The 27,172-nt window shown below is 54.2% G+C and overlaps 1 protein-coding gene across 6 annotated transcripts in view; it reads left to right on the top strand.

The window, feature by feature from the left end:
- MTUS1 (microtubule associated scaffold protein 1) overlaps positions 1–27,172 on the top strand; it is a 118,804-nt gene that overhangs the window by 86,391 nt on the left and 5,241 nt on the right. For 5 of the 6 annotated variants that reach the window (XM_020976769.2, XM_020976770.2, XM_020976774.2 and 2 more), the window contains 6 exons: positions 3,662–3,876; positions 14,568–14,634; positions 20,625–20,839; positions 23,427–23,532; positions 25,714–25,787; positions 25,905–26,000. In XM_020976769.2, the coding sequence (XP_020832428.1) occupies positions 3,662–3,876; positions 14,568–14,634; positions 20,625–20,839; positions 23,427–23,532; positions 25,714–25,787; positions 25,905–26,000 (773 nt within the window). Of the gene's footprint in view, positions 1–3,661; positions 3,877–13,325; positions 13,410–14,567; positions 14,635–20,624; positions 20,840–23,426; positions 23,533–25,713; positions 25,788–25,904; positions 26,001–27,172 lie in introns of those variants that run through there. The other variant, XM_020976775.2, reaches the window with a different exon arrangement.

The following is a 27,172-nucleotide window of genomic DNA, read 5'->3' as shown; positions in this document are numbered from 1 at the left end:
AGGGTCAGTGACAGAAGGACACTAGCGAGATGCTTCCACCCAATGGGGACAGCAGGCAACCGCTGACCCGTCTTCAGAACTGGAGCAGCCCTGGGCCCGTCCCTAACTTGGGACAGCCCCAATGCCTTCACACAGTGGAAGGCTACCCCAGGAGAGCTGGCAGGGGTCTTGGGATCACAGCAGGAAGGAGAAGGTGAAAGGGATCTGCCCGGGAAGGTTGCCAGAGCCTCCAGTGGGGTGATCTTCTGGCCTGGCTCCCATAGGGCTGCCCTGGCCCTGGGCACAGCATTGCCCCAGGCTCCCCTGACTGTGCATCAGGGCAGCTGGGAGATGCAGGTGTGGGCACCAGGGTTTATGAGGGGAAGCTGACTCTCCCCGATTGGTCAGCAAGCTGGGAGTTCGTAGCGTGGAAAGTGTAGACGATTCTAGGTGGAGAAGAAAAGGAAGCTGGCATGAGGCAGGACTGGGGCAGGGGTGGAGTGGGTCTAGAGGAGGACAAGCTCCCAAGCCAGAGGTTACTCAGACCCCCACAGTTTTCTCCCTTTGGGGAATTGTACCAGATGGCCTTCCCTATTCCTAGATGCCTCTAGGCACTTTTCCTGAATGGGGGATTTTGTTTTACCTGTCAAAGAGGCAGTTTTCCTATGATGCTGTCTGTGCAATGGGTGTGTGTGTGCTCTTGGCTCTAAGAAGGGGGCCTGGTCTCATCTCCCTTATGTTCCTCTGCACCTAGGTACTTAATAGTGGGGTTTTTTTTAAAATCAAATCAGATCTAGCTGGAAATAGATGCAATTGATTGGTGGGAATGGTTGTAACTCAAGTGACGCGCACCCCCCACCCCCCCTGTGATTTGGGAAAATCTGTCCATGGCTGGTGTCCGGGGGATGATGTCACTTAAAATCTAGGCTTGGGGCCAGTAGGTAGGGTCACTCTAGGCTTATCCCAGCTCAGTAGCACCTCAAACATGAACCGTGCCCGGGTGGGATTGGAGATTCCCAAGAAGCCATGCTAGATGGAAATACACTGGTCTCCTTATCACACCTGAAGCCCCCCTTTCCTGTGCTCTCTCCTTCCCCTGAAACCAGGATGAGAAGCATCTTGAATAGAGCGCTGGAGTCGGGAAGACCCGAGTCTTCCTCAGACACTTACTAGCTGTGTGACCCTGGGCAAGTCATTTAACTTCTGTGTGCCTTGGTTTCCTCATCTGTAAAATAGAGATACTAATAGCACCTCGCTCCCAGAGTTGTTGTGAGGAGCAAAGGAGGTCACATTTGTAAAGTGGCCTGGCATATAGTAAGTGCTACATAAAAGTTAGCTATCATCATCATCATCATTATTACGAGGCAGATGGCCTAAGCTGTCCTTGCCCTGGGCGACTATGTGAGCTTGAGTTCATCAAAACAGGAAATCGGCCGTGTTCTTTCCTTCTTTCCCATGACCTCTTTCCCGCCTCCAGATGTCAGGGATGGTGACACGGTGTGAGTGGGTAGTGAGCTTTCCGGCGCAGCAGGCTTTCAGAGGGAGTGTGCCCCTCCCTGGCTGTCTCCTGGGCCTCCCTTCTGTGAGATAAAATCAAAGGGAAAAGACGTTCAGGCTTCTGGGGGACTGCTCTGACCAGAGCCTTGGGTCCAGTTGAATGCAGCAAACATTCATTAGCACCTACTGCATGCCAACCAGGCGCTGGGTCAGGCCTTGGGGCTACAAAGACTCAAAGGGAACTTTGTCCTGGTATCCCCAGGCCTGGCCCAGAGTAAGTGTTTCTCTGTGGGTCTTTGGGAGACATGAAACCCCCTCTTGTCTCCTCCTGTGCTAGGTTGTACTCACCCACTCAAGTCTTTTGTTGTGATGGGCATTGCCTTGGTCCAAGACCCACAGTCCACCCAATCTGTATCCAGACTTCCTGGCCTCTGCAGCCTGCGCATTGGGGGTTGGGTTTGATCCCGTTCATGTTGCCTTGTGTCCTGCTGATTTTGTGTTTCCATAGCCCCTTTTGAGACTTCTTACAAGGGCCCTGTTTTCAGGGGTCCGGCATAACTGGTGGATCGATTCCTAGGATCAACAGCCACTTCTCTTCCCATCCCATTTCTCCCATAGCCTTAATGATCCTGGTCAGTGTTCCAGATCCCCTTCTTCCTTTAAGACCCAAGCCTTTCCTGATTCCCCCCTCCCTCCCAGGCTCTCCTCCTATCTGTTTAGTATAGATTCACACCTGTGCTTGCTTCCCTTGGTAGGATGAGTGAGGCTTAGGAGCAGGGATGGTTTCATTGTACCCTGACCCTGCTGCCTAGTACATAGTAGGTGTTTAATATGTGTTTGTTGATTGCTTGCTATAGTGCCCCCTTGACAGCCTTCAGGGCCCTCTTTGTCTCCTCCTGACCCTGGGCTGACTTTTAACAGGTTTGTTAAAACTCAGTTTTGTTGCCTCAATCACTGTAACATTGCCCTCCCCCTGTCATTGTCCCAGTTCAGGCCAACAGCACCTCTTAACAGACTATTTCAATATCCTAATGGCTCTCCCGGCCTGTAGTCTTGCCCCTCTCCAGTCTATTGAGCCCACGACTGCCAAGATAAGCTTCCTAAAGAAAGCATCAGACCACGTCACTCCCCTGCTTTAGGAGTCCCAGTGACTCCCTCAAACCTTGACCTGGTCCTCTTCACTACAGCTCCAACCCGCTTCCCAGGCTTGCTTCACAAACTGCCAAGCTGACCTATTTCCCCCAGACTCAGTGTCCCATCTTCTCCTCCTTTTGTGCCTCAGCCCAGGCTGTCCCTCGTGCCTAGAATGTTCTCTGTCCTTGTCTCCCCCTCTTAGAGTCCCTCATTTCCATCAGGGTTTACCTGATCTCGCCTCCTCCAGAAAGAAGACTTTTTGTTTTTGTTTTTGTTTTTGACAAGGCAATTGGGGTTAAGTGACTTGCCCAGGGTCACACAGCTAGTTAAATATCAATTGTTTGGTATGAGGCTGGATACGAACTCGGGTCCTTCTGACTCCATTGCTCTCTATCCACTGTACCACCTTGCTGCCCCTGGGAAGCCTTCTGTGATCTTGAACTGAAATATTTGAGGGTCTCCCACATGGGGGAAGGAAGAGGCTTGTTCTCTTGGTCACCATAGGACAGAGCCAGGAGCAGTGGGCCACACTGCAGAGAGACTGACTGGGGCTGGTGCTTTGCAGAGCTGTCCAGCGTGGAAGGGGCTGCCCTCTTGGTTGGGCACTCATCTGGTGGATTCAGACTGGAAAGCCTTTGGGCGCAGGTTCTGTGAAAGGGTCAGAGCTGAAGCTCAGACCTCCACTGGCTCCCTCAGGATGCTGGTCCTCGTCCCACACCTCCTCGCTTACCGGCTTCCGTCAGTTCCTTGCTCGTGGTTTCTCCCTTGAACCAGGGGCTTCCCTGGCATTGAGAAGAGACCAGGGTAGTGCTTCTTTCTTTCCTCCATTTCACTGGGTGATGTGATTAGGTGGGTTGTTCTGAAGTGAGAGAAATCATATCTGTTGCCTGGAACCCACTGGGTGAGGTCAAAGCGGTGTTTCTGACTTGACCTTTAGATTCTTGGTGTGATGGAGACACAACCTCGGGGTTTCTGGGTCCTGATTCTAGGGCTTCTGGCAGCTAAAGGGCATCTTTCTGAGGCACTTCCTAAACTCTCTTTTCTTTTTTAGTTGAAAAAGGTAAACAGAGGCACCCTCAGACACCGTGCAGCCATCCCCAGTCTTCTCCAGATGCTCTCTCTACTGAAAAAGCCCTGGGCTTGGCCTCCTATAGAGCAAAATGTGACCAGCAAGGCAAGGTCATCCTGCACCTGGAGCAGCTCCTTGCGGGAGGGAACCGCAAGTTGGAGGCGCTAGCTGTGGTGGTCCAGCACCTGCTGTCCGAGGTAGGATGCCGCGTGCACAGCTGTGGGTGGGGGTGCTGGGGGAAGATTCCTGCGCCAGCACCAGTGGACTCCTCCTCCTCCTCTGAGATTTGGGGCTTCTGCGCAGGATGATGTCCTCCGTCAGTGCCTTGGCTGAGAAGGCTCTGACTCTGAAAGTCAGAAATGGCAGGATTTGTCATGCACGTCCCCCGTTTCCCCCCCCCCCGCCTTCTCTTGGTATCAAACCTGTGCAGGCGGAGGGAGACCTTGTTCCTGTCTTTGGCACAGCCTGCTGGCGTTAAAGGTCTCTACTGCTGTTTAAAGAATGTTGGTATTGCAGAGGTTCTGGGATCTGCTAGGGCCGGGCCATACAGAATTGTCCACCCTGCTTATGCTGGCCTCTTCTTGGCCCTGACCTTCCATAAATCATTCACAGGCAGTCTCCCTGGTGTATAAAGGTCTTACTCTGGGCTAGATGCTGGAAAAATCAAAGTATTTTTCCATGGCTGTGTCTCTCATCATAAAGAGATGCTGCAACCTTAGAAGCAAATTCTTTGGCAGAAACCAGTGGAAGATTGTGCTGTGTCAGAGAATCGGCATCATTCCTGAGATCTGCCATCTGTTGGCATTTCCACATCAGACCCAGCAGAGTTGGTGGGGCCACGTCTTTGGGGGGTGTGGTTGTGCTGGGCCTTCCTAGGGGAGGGCCCATCCTCCTCAGAAAGTCTTATGGTTCAATGAGCTCTGATTAAGCTGTGTTGAGGAAAGCAATGTTTCCTCTGCACCTTTGCTGCTGATGGGGCACAGAAGTGTTAGCTGACTTTGGAGGAGATCGGCAGGATATAGGGATCTTTATGGGGATATTTTTCTCATCCCAGAGATAAAGGCTACATGTGGTCCCAACCTGGGCATGAAAATCTTGTTTCCTTCAGTATTTGGCTGTGTCTTTCAGACAGTGCACATCATGGGATGAGGATTTCTGCTTAGAAGAGCAGAAAGATTGTGGCCTCTCAAGACAGCTTTGGAATGTCTTTAAAAATGTATCATTCAAGGTTAATGAGGCCAGACTCCTCCACCCCCCCCCTTTCCACCCCATTGGAACAAATTAAAATGTCTTCTCTTCCTTATTGATTTTTTGGAATAAATGAAATGGGCAGCCTGCTGAGAAATACTGGGACTGTGGGACTGTTGATTGAGAATTGTGAAGGGACCTTAGAAAGCCCAACCTTCTCATCTTGGAGGACACTGAGTCTGACACAGGTAGGGCTGATCATGGGCTCAGAGCTTTAGAGCCAGAGGGGGTCTTTGGGGCCAGGGTGTCCAGGCCTTTCATTTAACAGAGGGAGGAGCTGAGGCTCAAAGAGATTGTTCAGGGTCAGAGATTGTCTGAAGCAGGTCTGAACACTGGTCTTCTTGATGCCAAGCCCCCCCAGGCCTTTCAGAGGAAAGGCAGTCAGTGAGCTGGTGCACAGAAGCACCTGCTTTGGGTCCAGCATGTGCTAAGCTGGCAGATGGGTAGGCTCGCATGGACTGCAACGCTACATGGGAAGAGAGTCCCAGAAGGGTGGGTGGTGCTCACAAATGAAATTCTGAAGACCTGAAGGGAGATGTTCCCAATGAGGAAGAAAATCAGAGTCCAGTGAGTCTGCACAGGGACTGGCTAACTAACTTAGATCTTCCAGATGATGGATATGGGGTGGATAATGGAGAATAAACAGGAGAGAGAGGTCCTGTAAAAATGGCACTGGGAAGACTAAAGCTCAGATTGAGTTGAGGCTGACATAGGAAACTGATGGCAGCAGAAAATGTACGAGTGTGTGTTTTAGCTACCTTAAACATGAATGGAAAAATCTTCATTAAGGGCTTACTATGTGCCTAGCACTGTGCTAAGTGCTAAGAATACAAATAAAAGAGTGGAGGCAGCCCCTGCTCTAGAGGAGCTCAGACTTGGATTGGGAGAGTCGACAGGTGGAGGAAGGCTCACCTGTGAGGCAGGTGCAGAGGTCCCGGAGGCCCTGAGGCGCTGTAAGAGGGTCAGATAATGGTGCTAGGGCCATACAGGGGGCAGATGATAAGGCCTCCATCTCTCCTGAAGGAAAGGAGCTGTTGACTGCCATATTGACCAAGCTTGGTGTTGTGGGCTGAGAGGTTGAGAGGTTGTGACCCCTCAAAGACTGAATTACAGGATGGGTCTTCTGGAATGAATTCACTGACTCAAGCATTCTTTAAGCCAAGGTGGCAAAGTTTATTATTACACTTTTCAGCAGGCAAGGATTCTTAAGGATCCTGCAACCTTAGAGAGGTACAGTTAAAGTTTATATAGGATAAAATATAATAAGAAATGTGCCAAATATGCTAACTAGGGGATTCAGGGTGGACTTAGGGAGTGGTTAAGGAGTGGTCAGTTCTTAAAAGAACATGCACTTCTTGTACCTACTGCGCAGGCATTTTACCCAGAGTTCACTGGGAAAAGGCCACAAGGGGGGCCACACGGAGGTGTGGTTTTAGGCCTGCTATGTCACTAAGTCAACCAGAGTTCAGGTTAACTGAGAGTTGTTCAGTCTGCCACCAGTCCATGTCTTGTTAGACAAGATAGATGTAGGGAGTATACATATGTCTTAAGTCTAGAATACAGTTAATGAGGAGCCCAGGATGTAGATAATGAGGTAGGGCGGAAGGATAGTATAGTAGTGGGTAAGAATGTCTTTATGACCCAGTGCAAAGCCAGTTTAAACTAACGAATCCTTCAGGTGCTGTTTGGAACTGCACCAGGGAGAGAGATAAGGGTCTCGCTGGGGCCCACTCATGAGTAATTGCTAAGCACAGGGTCCTTGGGCTGGGGAGAAACTGTCAGGGACAGTGGTTTCTGAGGCTAGGGAGAAATTGGGGTCCAAGCATAAGCACCCAAGCACCACATCATTGGGAGTAGCTAAGGGGGAAGATGAGGCTGGGCAGGAGGGAGTGCCCTTCAGGGCTGCTGAGCCTCCCTGATGCTCCCTGGGATGGCTTCTAGCTCAGCCTGGAGCCAGGGGAGAGGGTGAAGGGGGCAGTGATAACTGGCCTGGAAGAGAAAGTACAGCTGCTCTGCCTTGTTTGTCTTCTCAGCCAAGGAGAATGACTTTTGTCCTGGAGAGGACTGGACAGGAGCTGCCACCCAAGATAAATAGTGAGAAAGTCCCAGAGCACTGGGGCCCTGGGAGGGTTAGAAATTCTAAACCTGCAGAACCTCTCCCTTCCTCCTCCATCCCTCTGGGCCAGGATACTACCACTTGGAAGATGCCCCAGAGGCTGGGCGAGGTCGGGGCTAATGAATTAAAACTGGGCCAACAGTTCATGATGGCCTCCAACTTGAACCTGTGATCCCTTTGGGGAAGGGTGGGGAGGGGAGTTAGGCTGATGTCTGGGAAACTCAGGAACCCAATTCGTGTGAGGCCCTTCTTCCTGCAAGCCTAGGCCAAGGACAGACACCTTCTCTTTACAGAGATGTCCAATGGAATTTTCTCAAAGAGCCGATCAATTCTTGCATCCCTAGTGAAGGTTACCTACTCTTTGTCCATTTTGTACATTCCTATAGAGATACTGAGCATCTCCCCCGTTAGAGCGTAAGCTTCTTGAGGACAAGGGAGTGTTACAGTTTGATCTTTGTATCTCCAGAGCCCATCACAGTGCCTGGTAAACAGGAAATGCTTATTGATTGAATAATTGGGCCATGTAGGAGATAGAGAGCCTTGGAGGCTCTTGGAGGAAACCAGAAAGATAGAGGAGAAAAGTGAGTGAGGGTTGACCCTTCTTACCTTCCCCAAAGCCCCTCCAAGGGCAGTGTAACCACACCCTTGCCCAGCCTTAGTGGCCTCTATCTGAGAGGCCAAAAGCTTGATGGGCCTGGGGGCCCCTGGGAATCTCTGGCTCATCTTCCATAGAGGTCCCCCATACCTGCGATGAGCTCCCTCCTTCCTTCCACCTTCTGGTTTCACTGGCTTCGCTCAAATCTCGGCCCTAGACTCCAGTGCCTTTCCTCTGTGCTCTTTATGATGCGTCTTTCTTGTTTGTTCATTGTTGTGGGCATGTTGTCTCCCCATTAAACTGCTTTTGCCTTTCTCTGCATCCCCAGAACTTAGCCCGGTGCCTGGCACATAGGAGTTACTTAATGAATGCTTGTTGACAGACTGTGGTTGTATCTCGTAGCTAGAGATCCCCAGCTGTAGGGCATGAGAATGATGCCATGCTTGCTGAATCTGGGCACTTCCTCTGGACTGATGGGCTGCTGGACTTCCTTTGTGTTTTGGGTTGTTAAGCAGAGGGCTGCCTTGTCTGGACAGGCAGGCAATGTGCCAATCGAAGAGCCAGAGGCATCCTAATTAAAATCAAAGTTTTCGTGGCGTGCAGGATTATCCTGATGTGAGTCGACCCTTTATCAGCCCTCAACCCTATGCTGACCGCTTTACCTGACCCTGGATGACTTGCCTGTCTTGGCAAGAGGAGAGTGGTCTTCACATGCTAGAGCATCTCTAGGAGTGGGGAGACGGAATGTGTAATGGGAACGAGCCTCTCTCTGAGCATCTGCTGGGATGACTCTTGGGGGCACCCTGAGGAACAGAAAGAGTCCAAGTTATCGACAAGAGGTTCTGGCAGCTGGCGGAGCCCTGTCGTGTGCCCCGCTGACTCTCCTGTGCTTTCCCTGCCATCATGTGTCGCCACAGCCCCTGTGCTACGGGACAGCTCCCAGTCAACTGGCTTATTGATGCTCTGCCTGCAGACAGCGTGTCTCTTGTGCAGGCCTCCTAATTAAATTATGACTCCTCCTGCCCCCTGGAGCAGCTCATTGTCTCCTTAATGCGGGAGGCTAAGGATGCACAAGGCCAAAGCAGGAGCATTTTCTAGGGTCTCTGCCGCTGCAAGGGCCTCAGCTCCTCACTGTACACAGAGCCTCCTGTGTGGGTGCAGCCACGTAAGCTGGGGCCACCAAGGGCTTTGAAAATCCAAACCTTTGGGCAAAGAGGAAAAGAAAGTGGAGTCGGTGGAATGTTTAGAAATGCCCGGAAGGGAACAGAAGGAAATCCAGAGGGAGATGCTGACAAGCAGGAGAGCTTAGAAAGAAGTGCAGAATAACTCGTTACGTAGTTTGAAAACAAAAATAACTGTTGCGCCAAGCCGTACACAAAGGGCTTGTGCAATCCTCACTTCCAGTTCTTTGAATAGGGAAACGTTCAAGTCTAGTATTTGTCAGGGCATTCGCATTAAAATCTTGCCTGGAAAAACCTGGAGTGAGACCCTGGCAGCCTGCCTGGATGCCTTTGCTAGGCAGGCGTCCTTGTGGCCACCCAGCGCTTGCTGTGAGGGGGCTCTGCTGAAGAGAGGAGTCCAGGATCTATCCCGGGAGCCTACAGAGAGATAGGCCTTTGTTTGGGGGCCTCTTCCTATAGAGGATGAGAGTTGGTGATGGGATGAGGTGATTGGCTGGGGCTGGCGTGGGAGGGGCTGTGCTTCTGTGCTGTCCTGGAAAGGAGGGCTTCCCTCCTCTACCTAGCCTTTTCCTGGAGGACATGACAGGCCAGAGTGCAGCAGAGCTAAGGTAGACTGGGCTCCTGGGATGGGCAGAGGGCCCTTGGGAAGGCCGGGCATAAATGTGTAGCCTGAGACATTGCATCCATGAGAAGTGAGCCCCCTGGTCTGAGAAGTGGGAGGTCTTAAGCCCCAGCTTCCTGGACAGAGGGAGGGGAAAAGCTTTGGCTGGGGCAGTTCTGAAACCCAGCTTTCTGGGGAGAGGAGAGGAATTCCTGGCCAGCTGGAGCTGGATTCTGTTAACCATGTGACTGAAGCTGGCAGAACAGCCAGGTGTTTAAGCCCGGAAATAGGGGACCAAAAGACCTGGCCTTTGCATTTGGACAGTGCAAGTCCAAAGGAAAGGGGGTTGTCTGCCTTCTGGGAAGTCAGGCCCTGGGGGAACGAACTTCTGGAAAGGTGTGCCTGCGTGGGCCTCCAGGTGAAAAGTGGTATTTACTGGAACGGCCAGGTTGTCCTGCTAACACGTTCTTCCTGGGAACCCAAATCATAGGGTCATGCTGTGCAACTGGAAGAACCCGGGGGAAAGTGGGACTAGCTAAAGAAACAGGGAAATAATAGTGATTGTTCATGGGCTACTGTGAGTCCTTTATGTGTTTTCTGTGGGGTAGAGAAAAGGCGGTTCTCTGCCCAGTGATGTTACCTTAAGGGCTCGTGCAAGGTCTGAGGATAGGTAGTAGATAGATATGTGCACACGTGTATCTCTACATATATGCATATGTGCATGTGCACAGATATATATACACATGTGTACACACCTAGATGTGTGTGTAAGACATTATTATCCCTGCTGTTTTGAAGCTCTATCCTGGGATCCCCAGAGGCCACGGTGGTTGGGGTGGGCAACCTGCAACCTCGAGGCCACATGTGGTGCTCTAGGTCCTTAAATGTGGTCCTTGGACTGAATCCAAACTTCTCGGAACAAATAAAAGGATTTATTCTGTAAAATTTGGACTCTGTCGAGAGGCTGCACTTGAGGACCTGGAAGGCCACCCGTGGCCTCGAGGCTGCAGGTCCCCCACCCCTGGTGTAAGCTAAAGAAGGTGATTAGAGAGATCGCCACCCAACATTGGTCCTGGTTGGTAGGGGCCCTTTGCGCCTTAGGCCCAGGTTCCATAGGCACGTTGGGTGCTCTGTAAACTCTTGGTGGTGTCGCAGGGGGTGAAGCTTCTCTCTGTCCGTGTCTCCTGGTGGGCTTGTGCAGCTGCTGAGTCGGAAGACCTGAGCCTGAATGGGCAGTGGCTGGTGGGAGCTTGGCCCTTGGCCCTTTCTGCAGAGGGCCTCTGCCTGTTGGCTAATTGGTCCCCATGGGGATTATCATAGGGGGCTTTAATTGAGATCGTCAGATTTTTCACACTCATTAACATAAAAGGGAACCTTCCACCAGTTGTTTTAACCTTGGAGGGGGCAGGGATGGTTGTAGCATGTGAGTGAGCCATCTCTCGTTGGAGTCACATTCACATGGCCCCCCTCCTCATCTCCTTGTCGATGATCTGTGGCTTGAATGGCCCCCTGGTCTTTTAGGAGCATTAGTGTGTCAGGGGAGCCCCAAGGCATGAAACCCAGCTGGGAGATTCCTGGATGAAGACTCCCAGAGGGGAAAATGGACAGCCTGAGTTGGCCGTGGCCTGGATGTAGGGTGCAAGTGTCATCAGTGTGAGTCTGAGAGGTGGGAAAGTGCAGGAGCCCTCCCGAAACAGAGGGGACCAGTAAACTGGGCACAGTGATGGCAGGGCATGACACCCACTCACATGGAGGCTGAACTGTTCCTCCTTCGCAAAGCCCTCCTTGCCATGTTAAGCCAGAAGCTGATGGCATGGGGTGTTTTCACATACCCTGTGGTGCATCTAGAAGTAGTGTGGTGCGGTGGTTAGAGTCCTGGAGGTGGAGGCAGGAAGTCCCGCCTTTGCCTCCTATATCTGGGATGTCACTTTCTTTCTGTGAGCCTCAGTTTCAGGGTGAGACAAGGTCCAGCTCTCGATCTCGCCTCCTGGGAGTTTCTAGCCTCCTGAAGTCCTAGTGCTCATTCCAGGCTCCCATTTATTTTCCATGGATTTGTCTGGACAACGCTCAATGACTGGTCCCCTGTAGCTGCAGCCAGGTGCTGGGGTTGTCATGAGCTTTGGCAAGTGCTACTGGAGGGCTGTGTTGCTCACAGACATCTGGGGGAGCCTTCTCTGGAACTCTGTGTGTGTGTGTGTGTGTGTGTGTGTGTGTGTGTGTGTGTGTGTGTGTGTGTGTGCGCGCGCGTGATGGGGGGAAACAAGCACAGGTTATCTTTCCTGGCTCTCAGGGGCCATGGCTGAGGCTGCTAAAGCAGCCTCTGGAAGGATGGCCACCTCTTACAGCCTTTAGTTCTCTGGGCTGCTTTGCACACAAGCTTTAGCCAGCTCAGGTTGTATTCTCAGAACAGCTCTGGTGGGTTCTTACCCAGCCTCTTCGGTGGAAATGAGGCCACACCCACTTTCAGAGTGGATCCTGGCAGATGGATTCCAGGCTCCCCTTTCTCACCTGTCACATGGTGAGAGCATCTTCCCTGGACAAGGCAGCACACCAGAGTAGGGGAGATGCAAGAGCGTGGCATTGTGAGCTGTTGGGGATGGTGAGCCTCTCCTCCCCTTCTCAGTGAGGAAACAGACCCAGACTGGCGTCACTTGCCCAAGGATGTCAGCTATGAATAGTGGAGCTGACATTTGGGCCTGTCTTGGGTTCCAAGTCCTATGCTTCTGCCACAACTCATGTTGTTCTCCTTTTCTGGGAGAATGTGCTAGGATACCCGTACCAGTATGACAGGTGACTGGTGTGAGAAGGACCAAGGGAAGGTCTGGCCAATGTGCTTTAAGAGGCAGCTAAGATCAGGGATGACTTTCTGGAGCAGGTGGCATCTGAATTAGGCCTCAAAGGAAGTCAAGGATCTCAACAGGAAGAGATGAGGGCCCAGCCTGGGTGAGTGCTGGAGTCCAGAGAGGGCAGGACAAGGTCCTGAAATGGCTAGCAATCCTGTTGGGCTGGAGCAGAGTGGGTGAAGGAGAGAAGAATGTGAAATGAGGCAGGAAATGTGGGCTGGAAGCCTTAAATACCAGGCCAAAAGCGATGGGGAACCATGGAAGGTTTTTGTGTAGGGCAGAAACCAGATTAGCCTGGAGCCTTTTTGTTAGTTATGGGGGAGATAGGCAGGGAGACAGAGGCTGTTGCAAAGTCCAGGTGGTCAGCCGGGCGCCTAGCACTCTACAGTAGGTGCTTCAGAAGTGCTGCGCTCTGGAAGGGTCTGTGCCTGCTCCCTGTACCAGAAGCAGCAGAGACAGGGCCCCTTGGTCAGCAGGGCTGCTGGGCAGTCCCCTCCCCATTGGCCAGGTCCACCTGGCACACCCCAGCTGGCTTCTGGGGATTTGTCAGGCCCCAGGCAGTCCAGCCCGGGGACTCCTGGGGATATGGTGCCCCATGTTCCCAGCTCCTTCCCAGCCTCCTTTGCTGCTCTCTTCAGAATTTCAGAAATGAGGTTCCCTTTTATGTTAATGAGTGTGAAAATCTGATGGCCTCAATTAAAGCCCCCCCCCATCATCCCATGATGATGCCCATGGGGACCAGGCCCTCATTCCTCCCCCACCGTCAGCTGATATTTGAGGCAGCCTCAGTCAATCGATGAGGCTCCTGTCTGGGGCTCGTTTTTCATCAGTGTCGGAGGCCTTGCCGGCCTGCAGGCTGTGGCTTTAAGGAAGCTGTGGGAGGGAGGGAAGAAGAGAGGGAGGGAGGGAGGGAGGGAGGGAGGGCTGGAGCTGCAGCAGTGTCCTGCCCGTGTTGGGAGAGCGCCTGAGCACCAGGGAGCTGGAGGAGGCAGTGGGCCGTCAGGTAACTGAAGTGCAGGGCTGGCTCCCTCCCTCCCACCCTGCCTGCCTGGCCCAGGGGGCGGCCCCAGCACCTGTGCACACACCCGGGAAATGGGCTGCTCGGGCAGCCGGCCGTGCCTCTCCTCTCCGTGCACTGCGACCAGGGTAATGGGGGGCCCTGGCTCCCAAGGGGGAGAGGGGCAAGGGCTGGGACATGCGGCTGCTGGCCGGGAAGGGGCCCCTGCTGCTGCTGCTGGCTGAGCTGCAGGAGAGGCACTCATCCTGCAGGGATGCGGCTGCACCTGCGGGAGCCGGGTCAGCTTTGCAGAAGGCAGGGAAACTCTGCCTTCCAGCTGATGGTCCTCAGGTGCTGCCTGTCTGGGGGACAATGCGGCCTGGCTCCAGAGAGGGGAGGCAGGTGCTTGGGTGTGTGCCCATGTGGACACGTGGGTGTTGTTCTTTAGGGAGACTTGAGGGAAGGGGTCCCGAGAAGCCTTTGTAAGTCCCGGGCAGGAGGACGGCGCCTTATTCCTGGTGCTTTCATGAGCGACCTTCTCTGGGCTCTGGCCAGGGCAGAGTCTGGGGTGGGGGGAGAAGTGTCCTCCCAGCGGAGTGTTGGGGAGCCTCCGGAGAGTTCTACTCAAGCCTGGTTTTCCCTTTGCTTCAGAAGGGTTGGGGCTCCTGGTGCCTGGAGCCGGGAGGGGCTTGGCGGAAAACTTTTATGGACCTCGGCATACTTGGAGTGCACACGCATGCCGGAGTTAGTGCACATGCCTGCAGCAGCCCCAGGGAGCAGGATATCAAATATTTACCTTGAGCAGATTCGCCTCCTGTGCCTCGGGGTGTGGGCTGTGGGTGGAGGGCTGGGATTTCTTGGTAGGGGGGTGGGGGGCTACCTGGGCAGTGGCAAGGGTCCTTGATCCCCAGCTTAAAAGTAGCCCAGTGACTGCTGGCTGTGTGCTGGGAGGGAGGGGTGTGCACAGCCCAGCCCCATCCCCCAGGCCATCACAGCCCCATCCTCCTCCCCCTCCCCCTTCCCCAGGCCGTCACAGCCCCACCCAGGCCTTGGCTGCTGCTGGGAGTGAAGATTGGACTGGGTTCCATAAAAAGACAGATGGGGGGGAGATCAGTGCTGGGCTCACTTCCTTAACGACGGCAGGGGCACCCCTGTTTTTGTACAACGTGAACTGGGAATCTGAATGATTCTTATCTTGGCTCCTTGCTCCCTCCGGAGTCTAGTTTTCCTCCTGGTAACAAATGTGGGTCTGATTGAAAGGGACCCTCTTGCAAACACTCTGGTAACCCGATGTGTTTCTTCCGCAGAGGGAGGAGACTCTGAAACAGCACCAGGCCCTATCTCAAGAGCTGGTCAGCCTTCGGGGAGAGCTGGGTAAGAGACGGGGCTAAGGGTGGGGAGAGAGTGCATGTGTGAGTGTGTGTGAGTATGCATGTGTGTAAGCGTGTTGTGTATGTGAGCATGAGTGTGAGTGCATGTGCGAGTGTGAGTGGGAACATGTTGTAAGTGTGTATGCATGTGTGCCTGAGTGGGGGGCAGGGAGGGCTTCCCCTCTAGGGCTGGCCATTGGCCGCCCCAGTGCGTCTGTCTCTGGCTCCCTTCGGGTGTCCCTGTGTCTGTCTCTGTCTGTCTGTGCCTGGGCGCATCCGTCTGTCCTGGAGCCTCTGCCTGTCCTGCACGTCTCTCTGTCTTACTCCTTTCTGTCTCGTTTGTCTCTCTCTGCGTGTCTCTGGCTCTGGATCGGTCTGAGCCCCAGACGCAGCTTTTTGCTTTGACTCTGTCCTTGTGGGCTGCTCCCCGGCCCCTCCCCCCATCCAAGGCTGGCTTTCTCCGGGGTCTTGGGAGGCAGCCTGGCTGTGAGCTCGCTGCATTCCTGGCACCGCCGGCTGATCCGTAGCCGGTGACTAAGACGCGAGCCCGTCCAGATAGAAGGGGTGATGACTTGGCATTGCTAGTACGTGGCCCAGCCTTCATTTGGCAGTGGCTTCTGCAGGAGCTGCCCGCCTTCCTCTGGTGCAGTGACCAGTCCAGCCCTTTGCAGAGAGGGAGACTGAGGCTTCAGAAGTGAAGTGCCAGGGTCATAGAGCTAGCAAGTGTCGGAGGTAGGGGTCAGACCTGACCTGGTGCTCTAACCCCTGACCCACCCAGCCTCCTCCCTGTTCTCCTTCAGGTTCTTTGAAGGGTTAGTGGAATGTTTCACAGATGCTGGCGTGGAGCACACGTGCAGGCTACCCAAGCAATTCCTGCATGCCCCTGGGGTGGAGGGAGGGCAGACAGGCTGGGTGCTGGGCGCTAGACCTGGGTTCGAGTTCTGACTGTGGTACTTCCTTGTATAACCTCAGGCCATTCGCTTTGCTCGGTTGAGTCTCAATTTTATCATCTGTAAAATGGGCATCTGGTGTGGACAGAGCCTTTAGGGGCCTCTTTTTGGACCCCCAGCACTTATCACAGTGCCTGGCACTTTGTTGACTGAGGTGCAGAGGTGAAAGGTACGCTGATCTGTATTCACATAGTTCTGTAAAACCAAGGCAAGGGCCGCGAAGGGGAAGGGGCTGTGCAGCGGAAGGGGCTGGCTGCCTTGGTGAAGCCCAGGTCCCCCAGCCCAGCAGCTGCTGGACAGATCCCCTTCCCCACCTCAGTAGTGGCTCTGCCAGAGCCGGGTGACCAGATGTGGAGTGGTGGGATGTCTGGTCCCCAGGGCCCTGGCCTCTCCAGCCCCAGCATTCTAGAGCCTTATGAGAGCATCTGGACCCTTGGAGGCATTGGCCTCTGTGGAAGGCCTCCTGCTGTGCGTGAATGTATGCATGCAATGTTGGGGTGGTGAAAGTGACTGCAGGCCCACCTGTGGCTGATGTGGTCCCAACCAGGGAGCATCTGTAATGGGCCGCGCTCCTTGGCCACCATGGCTGGCCAGGCCCTCCTTTTCTCCAGCAGAGAATCCCAAAGGTGCCAGGTTGCATGCCTCTCATGCTTCCTTCGCCTCCCGTGGCATCCTCAGGCCCTCATGGCATCCCAGAGCATGGGAAAGAGGGGGGCACAAGGTCGGAGGGCAGACGCAAAGGGGCCTCATGGCCACGAGGAATGATGCTGGGCTCATGCAAGGCTGCTCCGCCATGACCTGCTCTTGTCCCCTTAGCTTGGAGCTGGACTGTGAGGGCTTTAGATGGAAGAGGAGGCAGCCTTTGACCCTGAAGGGGATAGGGAGCCACTGGACCTTCTTGAGCAGGGGAGGTGATCAGACCTGGGCTTTGAGCATATTCCTTGGGATGGAGGCCTGACCCCAGTGTGGAGAGGCTTGGGCTGGCTGCTGGAGCAGCCTGGCCTGAGCCAGGGGGAGGCCGTGTGAGCAGGGGAGAGGACTGAGCTGGGGAGAGGACGTGGAGGCCATTGGACAGTCTGGGCCCCGCTGGGGCTGTGGCGCTTGCTGTCGCGTGCGCCCCAGACAAGGTGGCGAGTGGGACAAAACGGGGAAGAAGCCTCCTTTGTTTCCTGGCATTGATTCTAAAGGACAGGAGAGGAAGGGGGCCGCTGCCCTGGCCTGGCCTCCTCCCTGGCAATACAGGCCGGCCGTTCTGGGCAGAACACTACCAGCATTCACTGCCCTTTCCATGGGGACTCAGGCTGGCTCAGGTAAGGCTCCCTGCCTGCCCCCTCGCCTTTGTACCTCCCTGCCTTGTGCCAGGCCCTTTCAGGCATGGTGAAGGTGAGAAGAACCTTGCGGGCTGCTTTCATGACAGTTTGAAAGCCAAGCCGAGCTGCCGAGCCCCCGTATCACTGGGGCCCCCATTACATAATGGGCCATGGCAGTGGCTGGGCCGGGCTGCCTCGGATGCCCTTGAAACAGCAGAATGGCTCGGGCCCCAGAAGGGCTGAGAGCAGAAAAGGCTTCCCAGGCCCCGCCTTTGAGGGGATCACAGCCCTGCAGCCCCAGCAGAGGCCTGGCCTGGGGTTCGATAATGTGGTGGGAGTGGGGTGGAGGCTGGCAGTGAAGTGTTAGTGGACGCCCCCAGCCTTCCTCCACATGGATGGGAGTGTCTTGGGACGCTCAGATTCTGTAGCAGTCTGCCTCCTTGGGCAGTGCAGAGCCCGGCCAGCTCCTGGTGCTGGGGGACAGTGTCCTGAGTGCCTCCTTCTGACTGGAGGGCGTTCTCGTTTGCCCGGGTGGTGCCCCCTGCCCTCAGCGACCCCTTCTTGACCCGTGTGGTGCGATGTGCCGCCCTCCTGCTCCTGGCCTGCCGATGGCTGGCTGCGGGACTCGGCCTGGTCCCGGCTGCTTTGGATTTTCCAGCTTGGTGGAGCGTGCCTGCGGCCTAGTCCCCCTGGGTGTGTGACTGTCCTTGGGGGAGGGACCGCTTTGGAAGGGAGCTGATTTCCAGCTCATGTTGGTATAGGTCAGTCGCTGACCATCCACAAGAGGGAATGAATGAATGGGTGAGTGTGTATTAAGTGCCTACTGTGTGCGCGGCGGCAGGAATGGGAAGACAAGTGAGTGTCCTCGCTTTCACTCAAGGAGACAACATTCTGGGGGGGGGGGGGATGGTGGCCAGGAGGAAATGGTTGGTCTGGGAGTCATGGTGGAGGGGTGGCGGTCCTAGTGCCAGAATCAAGGCCACCATTGATTTGAAAGGAGGAGGGGCCAGATGGCAAGAGCCAGGCCTGTGGGCCACTGGCCAGGCCCAACACGAGTGTACTGACCCACCTCGGGGAGGGAGGCGTGGTCTCTGGCCCACGGAAGAGGCAGGTGTGGCCCTGGCAGATCTGCCAAGATCCCCCCCACGCTACGACCACCAAGCATTAAGTGCCTACTGTGTGCCGGGCCCCAGAGGGAGGATGCAGTTGTCCCCGGGGAGCTCACCGGCTCCCTCCCGTCTGTGGGCTTTGTGTGGGCAGAGGGTTACTGCCATTCTAGCTGCAGCCCCAGAGGAAACCTCCCACCACCAGGACAAAGTCCAGGCTCATCTCTCTTCCCGGCCTTGTCTTGCCCAATGCCTCATTCCCATCTGCCTCCCCTAGGAAGTGCCCCTAGCTTGCCCCGCGGGTAATGACTCATTGTGCCGCTTGGCGATGGGTACCTCGGAAGCCCACCTGTTTTCCATTCCTGGCCCCGAGGGGGTTACTGATGCCACAACAGCCTCCTCATTGGTCCTCCTGCCCTCCATTCTGTGCCCGATGTCCTCCATCTTTCCCATAGTGCCAGGGAAATCTTCCCTGGGTACAACTGTGACCCTGCTCCTCCTCCCCTCCAAAGCCCTCAGTGACTCTCTGTTGCCTGCTGCATAAGGTAGAAGCTCCTGGTCCTGGCATTTGAGGCCTTTTTGCTCCAGACTTCAACCAGCCTGGCTGGCCTTAGGTCCTGGGAGTGAGTCCCCTTCATGGGTTCTGTGCTCCCATGTTGGGCCACTCTCCGTTCTCCTTCCTGTGCCTTTGCCTACATCATCCCTCACACTGGCCTGGCCTGGCCTCCCTGCTTCTGCAGGACAGGGAGTGTTTCCCGGCCAGCCTTGTGCCCTGACTCTTCCTGGGCCCCCTCACATAGCACGGCTGAAGGCGAATGGGGGTGATGTGAGACAACTTAGAGCCTGGAAGGATGTGACCACTGAAGGTCATCCCTGGGGACGAATGGAAGAGCCTCCTGGCCATTCAGCGTCCCCAGGCCAGATGACACCTTTTCTGCCTTTAGCTCTGCCCCTTTATGGGGGAGAGGGGAGAAGGGGGGGAGGGGATGAGCTATTGTTTTGAACTATAATTCAGTATTCTATCTGTCAGGCCCAATTAGTGCCTTCCTGTAACGGGTAATAATTGCTACTGAGCTTTCCGCTGTGAGTGCTCTGCCCCGATGGGATGTGAGGAGGTGACGCTGAATCACTGGGTTTTAAATTAGGAAGCCTGTCAGTGACGGGAAGTTGTAACTAGGGCTGAGTGGATGAGGACATGCCCAGGGGCAGGGTGTGTGTGTGATGGGGATCCACTGATCAGCGGCCAGACAGCTCTGAGCGCAGTTAGTGCTGATTGGCTCTAGTGGGGATTCCCCCGCCTGCATGGCGTGAAGACCCGCCGTTGCTCCAGGACACCTCTACCTCCGGGTCACCGCCTCCTTCTGGGGGATACTCACTGCTCCCAGAGGGTTTCCTCTTGTGCAGGTCACAAAGGCTGGACACTGGGGGACACCTCTATGTGCATGGGATAGCAGCTGAACGGAGAGCCAGGGGGTGGGCGGACAGGAAGGCTGTGGCCCAAGGGATGAACTCCCTGAGGAAGGAGGAGGGATGGCTTGGAAGCTGGGAGATGGCTGTAACCAGGATCTGGACAGGCAGAGATGGAGGGAGGAAGGAACTTAAGGAGTTATATTCTGGAGTGAGATTTTGTACCTCTTACAATTGGGCCATTTTTTTTTAGGTGTTACTTTCCTCAGCATTTTTTGTGTCTCATTTACCAAACTGTTAACTCTCTTTTCATAATTTTCTTATACCATTCATTTCTTTTCCCAATTTTTCCTCTACTACTCATGTCTTCCTTTAACACTTCTAGCAATTCTTGTTTGTTTCAGGTCCAATTAGCATTTTTCTTTGAGGCATTGCTTGTAGCTGTTTCCACATTGTTTTCTTCTGAGTTTGTGTCTTGATCTGTGCCCCTGGATACTAACTGGCTTCCTGTTGGAAAAGAATGTGGCTTGTGCGTGTGTGTGCATGTGCGTGCGTGTGCGTAGGTGTGTGTGCATGTGTGTGTATGTGTGATGGCGGTGTTTAGGCATGGGTGTCAAGGCTGTCCCCAAGTGTTTCAAGGGCCCTTCCATGGATAAATTAGCCCTGTCCTGTTTGGTCCTTAGTTCAGAACAAGAGCCGGGGCAGGTCTAAGGTCAGCATTCCAAGGAGGCCCCTCGGAGCAGAGAAAAGGGTCCTTGGCTGGAGCAGGCCATCTGGGAGGGGAGTAAGCTCCCTCTCCCTGGAGGCCTGCCTTTCAGCCGAGGCTAGGTGAGCATCAGCCCATGGATTCCAGGGGAGATCCAGCCCCAAGATGGGTCTGAGCCAGCGGTCCCAGAACCTCAGATCAGAAAGCACCTCAGCATCCCCATTTTCACATCCCTGGCCTCTGCTTGGATACTTCCAAGGACAGGGAGCTCATTTCCAGCCAAGGATGGTCCACTCCCCTCTGGGAGCACACTGGGTGTTGGGGAGAGTTTCCTTGGATCGTGGCCCTGGCCAAAGTGTCTTCACCCAGCGGCCAGTCTGCTGGTCCAGCCTCGTCTCCCTGGGCTGGGCAGGTCCCGGGAGCCCAATAAACGGGACTTTTGTAGCTGGGAGAGTGAGGGCTCTTTTCCCGTTGTGTTCCCTGCCCCGGCTGCAACGTTGGGGCCCTCTCTGTAGTCACTGCTTCTGCTGCCTGCGAGAAGCTAGAGAAGGCCCGGAATGAGCTGCAGGCCGCGTGCCAGGCCTTTGTGGACAAGCTGAACCAGCAGCACCAGGCAGATCTGGCGGAGCTCGAGAGCCAGCTGAAGGCACACTACACGGGCGAGTGTGAGAAGCTGCAGAGCGCGTGTGTGCGGGAGGTCCAGAAGTACCAGGCCCAGCTGCAGAGTCAGGTCAGTGCCTTGGGAGGGGCCGGGCAGCTGGGGCCTGGGGAGACGGCTGCGGAGGCTGGTCAGAGCTGTCTGTGGCTCTCACAGCTCCCTGGGCCGGTCCTCTGCCTGAGCCTCAATTTTGTGGCTGGGTAAATGGGCCCATAAGAGGAATGTGCTTTTTCAGTCTTAATGCAGCATAGAAGTCCAGCTTGTCCCTGGGTTTGCTGTCGCAAAGCCCCGGGCCATCGTGCCTGCCGGCGAGCTCTGATGGGAGCTGCTGCTGCTCACTCGGTGCCGCGTCCACAGCCTGGCAGGGAGTTGGGTGCGGATGAGGAAGCAGGCTCAGAGGGAACGGGCTTCCCTCATGCATCTGGGTTTCCTGATTCTGAGACCCTATCACGCCCCGGGGCTTCCAGGCGGACTATGCCGCTGGAGTTTCAGCTTGCAGTGTCCCAGGTTAACCGAACTGTCTGTGGTGATGGGTGGGAGGCCCGAAAGGCATCATTCACTGGTCAGTGAGCGTTTATTACATGACCTCAGAAATCTCCTTATTCAGCCTCCTCGCTGACAGAGGAGGACGCTGCGGTCCACTGAGGCCGGGTGGGATTTGAACTCTGGTCCTCGGTTGCCAGATACCGGCATGCTGTGCCCTCCACCACACAGTCTCCACCTTGGCTTCTGCTGGGGAGGTCCACTGTGGTCATAGGCGGGGTTGGGTGGGGTGGGCCTTAACAGCTGGGGGACTGGGATTGGCCTCTGGGAGGAGGTGACCTTTGAGCTGAGCCCTGAGGAAAGCCAGGCTTCCAGGCAGAGAGGCAGTCTTGCTGCTCTGGGCTAGGTGCTTCCCCAGCCTCCATGAGTGGGAGCCCTCTGCCTCTCCCAGCAGCCCCCCTGGAGAGGAGGTCCTGCCTCGCCCCTGCCCAGATCAGCTACCAGAGGGCTCCCACTTGTTTCTGCTGGCTCTGCCCTCTTGCCAAGCTGAGGAGCTCAAACCCTTCTTCCGTGTCACCAACAACTGTCTCTTAGGTCCCCTGAGTCCTCTGCTGTCCCAGCTAACCCCCCCTCGCTCAGCGGAGCCTCTGACAGCATGGTACCGAGCCCCTGCCTCCACGTCTGGCGGCTGGCAGCTGGTCTGTGGGGGAGGACTGAGCTACATGGGCCCTCAGGCCGCAGGCAGACTCACCTCTTCTGCCCTGGCCTTAGAGGCCTGAGCATTGCCTGGGCAGCCCCGTGTGCGGATGGAGCAAGGCTTGAGGGAGGAGGCCCAAGGTCCAGAGGGTCGAGGCAAGTTGTCTACCCAAAGTGGACCTGAGGCCCGCTACCTGGCAGGCACTTCAGAAGTGATGGACAGTTGGTGTCCATGAAGCAGAACTGGGTCGTCAGTGTGTACACTGGCTACAAGTATAAAAGAGGAAATCGTGTGTGTGTGTGTGCGCACGCAAGTGCACATGCATGAACACACACACATACCACCCAAGTGCACACACGTACCCGCTCATGCGTACATATACACACGCCATGCAGGTGCATGCATGTGCACACACAAACCGGTGAGAAGAGGCCCAAGATAGTGAAAGGGGACACGGCACCAGGGAGTCACTGAGTTCCACATAGCTTTATGTTGGTCATTGGAAAAAAAAACCAAGCCTTAGTTATTAAGTTTAATTGGCTTTATTAGCATTTAAAATTAATTCACCCTAAAGCTCTGGTTTGAAGAAAGAGTGAAAGCTCACACTTCCTCCTCCCCACCTATTTCCAACGTGCCCCCCACCCCCACCCCTGCCAGAGAGAGCTGCACCCCCCCTCCCTCTAAGACTTGTTTAAGAATGTTTCTAACCATTGCAGCCAAGCTGGGGCCTTTTAATTTAATTTAATTTAATTTTTAACTTTTTTTAATATAGATTTATTTATTTTTAGTTTTCAGCATTCACTTCCATAAGATTTTGAGTTCCAAATTTTCACCCCATCTCACCCTTCCCCCCACCCCAAGATGGCATGCATTCTGAACAACCCTTCTCCTAGTCTGTCCTCCCTTCTATCTCTCCCCCCCTTTTTTTATTCCCTTCCCCTTCTATTTTCCTGCAGGGCAGGATAGATTTCTGTACCCCATTTCCTGTATTTCTTATTTCCTAGTGGCATGTGAAAGCATTTTTTTTAAACATGTGTTTTTAAAACTTTGGGTTCCAAATTTTCTCCCTTCCTCCCTCCCCACCCACCATCACTGAAAAGGCAAGCAACTCAGTATAGGTTATGCATGTGCAGTTATGCAAAACACTTCCATAGTAGTCGTGTTGTGAAATACTAACTCTATTTCCCTTAATCCTATCCTGCCCCAAGCTGGGGCCTTTTACTTTAATACACCAACACCCTTTCCTGGAGAATCTCAGTCATGTTCTATGGATGAAGACCTTCTGGTCCTAGTGGCCCACAGTCTGCTGAGGACCCACTTCCCCCCAGCCAGGCTGACCTGAGGCTGAGCCCAGGACAGGACGCAGCTGGACTTGTGTGCTCCCCAACGCATGAGGCTAGCGCTCAGATGACATCCTTGCTTTGATTCTGTGGGGTACCGCGGCTGTCTGATCCTGACTGACGGGGCGTTCCCTTTCAGGTTGATGACTTAAATGCTGCCCACGAAGCCTTCAAGTTAGAAGTCGAGTCCAGCCATTCGGAGCAAGTCGATTTGCTGAAGAAGGCTTACGAAGCCTCCCTCACAGGTAAGAAAGCTCTCACCTCCCCACACGTGGCCTGTCCCGGACCAGCATCACCTGCTGGCTCAGAGGGAAGCCGCTGGGTCACCCTCCTGAGAGCTGACGTGGCTGCTGCCTTCCTTAGCCTGGAGATGATCCGGGCTCCTCCTCACCATGCGGCCATCCGATGCTGAGTCCTTCCCTGGGGTGCAAACAGAGGGTTCTCTTCAGGGCTAGCCTGGGAGGCAGAACATTGGACTTAGAATGACCTAGAAGCCCATATTTGCCATGCTTTTTTTAGTAATTTGTTTTTGGTTTTCAATATTCACTTCCACAAGCTTTTGAGTTTTAAATTTTTCTCCCTCTCCCTCCCAAAGACAGCATGCAATCTGTTATAGGCTCTACATATACATCCCTATTAAACATATTTTCACATTAGTGATGTTGTAAGGAGGAATTAGAACCAATAGGAGGAGCTACCAGAAAGAGGAAACAAAGCAAAACAGAAGAAAAAAATAGCAAATAGTCTGCTTTGATCTTCATTCCAACTCCATAGTTCTTTCTTTGGATGTGGATAGTGTTTTCCATCATGAGGCCTTTGGAGATGTCTTAGATCCTTGCATTGCTGAGAAGAGCTGAGTCTTGTCAATGTTAGTCATCACACAATGATTTGCCATGCTTTTTTTTTTTTTTGGCTAGGCCATGGGGTTAAGTGATTTGCCCAGGGTCACACAGCTAGTAAGTGTTAATCCAGGGCCAGTGTTCTATCCACTGCACCACCTAGCTGCCCCCATTTGGTTTTTTGTCTTTTGGGGGGGGCAATTGGGGTTAAGTGACTTGCCCAGGGTCACACAGCTAGTAAGGATTTGCCATACTCTTAACCTGAATTTTATGGGCACTTTGAGACTGGCCCTTGGAGCACTGGAGAGGATGCTTGACTTGAGGTGAGGAAGACTCGAGTTCAAATTCAGCCTCAGACACTTAGTAGCTGTGTGACCTCAGGAGAGCCTCTTAACTTCTCTGTGCCTCAGTTTTCTTATCGGTAAAATGGGGATTAATAGTAGCACCTACCTCCCGGGGCTGTTGAGAGGCTTCACAAACCCTAAAGCAAGCTACGAATGCTAGTTATTTTCCTTGTTATCATCGTTGTCAATGTGACGTTTCTTGTCGTTTAGGAGGGGCCCCTTTTGTGAACCTGGAGGCCGGGCAGATGGGAATGGGAGTAGGCTTTTCTAAGTGGAGACATGCTTCTCTTGGCCATCAAGGCTCCCAGGCGGGTGGTCTGGGTCAGGGGAAGAGGGGGGAGAGATGGACACAGGCTTACAACCAGCTTCTCTTCTGCTCAGGCCCAGTGTCCATCCCTCCTGAGCAGGACTTTTTGGCTAAATGGGCTCAGGAGTGTGGCGGCATGAGCCACCACGGATTTGGTAAGAACAGGGATTGTTTCTGTTGGACTGTGCCCTTAGCCAGAGAGGGTTCCAGCCCATCTGCGGAGGGATGGACTCGTGTTCCAGATTGCGGGTTGATAAACATCTGTTAAGCACCTAGTTTGTGCCAAGCACATAGCTAGGCACTGAGGATACAAAAAGAGGCAAACAGTCCCTGCCCTTGAGGAGCTTATGATCTAATGGGAGAGACAGCGTGCAAACGAGCTTTGCTCAGGAAAGACGGAACAAATGAAGAGAGGGAAGGCCCCTCCCCTATCCTGAGCCCCACCCCCCCCAACCCCATTGAGGCTGGTGGTCCCTAGAGTGGGGATCCAAGTGACGTTTGTCCCTCCCTCATGGAAGTGTGGTCCAACCCACCCTCCTGTCCTGGTCTCTCATTAGCTTCCTCTCTTCCCATGTGGGGCAGAGATACTGGCAGGGTCTTTGCAGCCCGCTGGAGCCTGACAGGAGGGTTGTTACAATAGCGTGGGCGGAGGGTTCTAGTAGACTTACCAGGTGTGAGCACAGGCCTTGTTCACCTCCGCTTCCCTGAGTCCCCAGACCTTTTCTTCCCCTGTAGTCACACTGGGGACTCGCGTCAATGATACATTCTCCAAGCTGCCAAGTGTTTGGGGCCCCAGCCAGTTTGGAGAGCTCTGGCTTGGAGCCAGAGAAGCCCCTGAATGGAGTAAATGTGGGCTTGTTGCGGGGGTCACTTCGAGGCCGGGCTGGGTCTCTCTGGATGGAGGTCACTGGCCTCAGGAATATCACCTCTTTTCAGAAATCAAGGAGTGCCATGACCTGGAGAAGACGTCCCTGGAGGAGCTGTTCTCTGAAAAGCGCGAGTCGCTGGAGGTGAGCGACGCCCCAGACCAGGCCCCTGGCCTGCAAGGGTAGACCTAGGGGTCCCTCATTTCATGACCGGTTTTCTGCTACCTTGGATGTCCTATGTCATCTCTGTCTTGTTTGTAGAAAGAGATCCACGATCTGAAGGGTAAGAACGATGCTCTGAATGAAAGGCTCCAATTGGAGGAGCAGAAAGCGGTTTCCAGAGAGAAGGCCAGCCAGGTGAGTGATGCCCAGAGGCTGCGGCCTGGGGGCAGGGACGGAGGGCAAAGCCTGGCACCTGGGGACGCATAGCTGCAGCAGCTCTGGGAATGTCTGTGCGGGGGAGGGAGCCTGTCTGCGGCAGCTCTGGGGATGTCTGGGGGGGCTGTCTACAGCAGCTCTGGGGATGTCGGGGGGGGGCTGTCTATAGCTGTCTTGAGGATACCTGTGGGGAAACCTGTATACACTGGCTTTGGACATGTGTCCGGGTGGGGGTTGTCTATGATGTCTTCAGGGATGTGTCTGGGGGGATCCCTTTCTACAGCAGCTTTAGGGATGTGTTGGGGGAGTCCTTGTCCACACCAGCTTTGGCGATGTGTTTTTGAGGGGACCTGTCTACAGTGGCTTTGGGGATGTGTCTGATACGACAGCAGAAATGAGCAAAGTAGGCCAGTGTCAGACAGGCTTGGAAAAGCTGCTCTTCAAACCTGACCTAGGAAAAATTCATCTCAACTCAACACACAGCACCTCCAGGCTCCCCAGGGCTGGAGGAGATACAAGGTTTCAGTTAGGCCCCATCCCACTTTCATTGTGCTTCGGAGACTGACCTGGGCACCAATGAGTGTGATACAAAGTAGTGAGTTGGAAAGAGGAGAGCAAGCCACGAGCTGTGAAGGGTCCCCATTGGTGGGTTCCTGCAAGAGGAGTGTTGCAATGTGATTTAGAAGAGGAATAAAGAGCAACAGAGAGAAAGGTGGGGGATGCCATTCCCCACAGAGGGACCTATTGGTGCAGAGATGCTGAGGTAGAGAAGTGTGTACGAGGAAAAGCAAATGGTCCAAAATGGGAGAATAAAGAGGGAATAGAGGGAGAGTGATAAGACACAGGGCTAGAAAGGTAACAATGTGGAATGCCAAGCCAAAGAGTAGATAGAGCTTTGCTTGGTAGGGACTAGGGAGCGACAGAAGAATTTTGAGTGCAAGAGTGACCCGAGCAGACTAAGCGTATGAGGAAAATGATTCTGGCAGCATACGAAGGATAAACTGGAAAGATGAGAGAGCAGAGGGGAGAAGGCCTATGCGAGGGTGGGGGTGGCAACTGGAATAGAGGCAGAGTGACCTCATGGAAAAGCTGCCAGGCTAAATATCCAGAGAGAGCTGACTCCTCATATTTATCTGTCCGTGTGACCTTGG

This window comes from Phascolarctos cinereus, unplaced genomic scaffold (genome assembly GCF_003287225.1).
Source record: "Phascolarctos cinereus isolate Bilbo 61053 unplaced genomic scaffold, phaCin_HiC Scaffold_9;HRSCAF=440, whole genome shotgun sequence".
NCBI classification, from domain to species: Eukaryota; Metazoa; Chordata; class Mammalia; order Diprotodontia; family Phascolarctidae; genus Phascolarctos; species Phascolarctos cinereus.
This window is presented reverse-complemented; position numbering and strand designations above follow the sequence as displayed.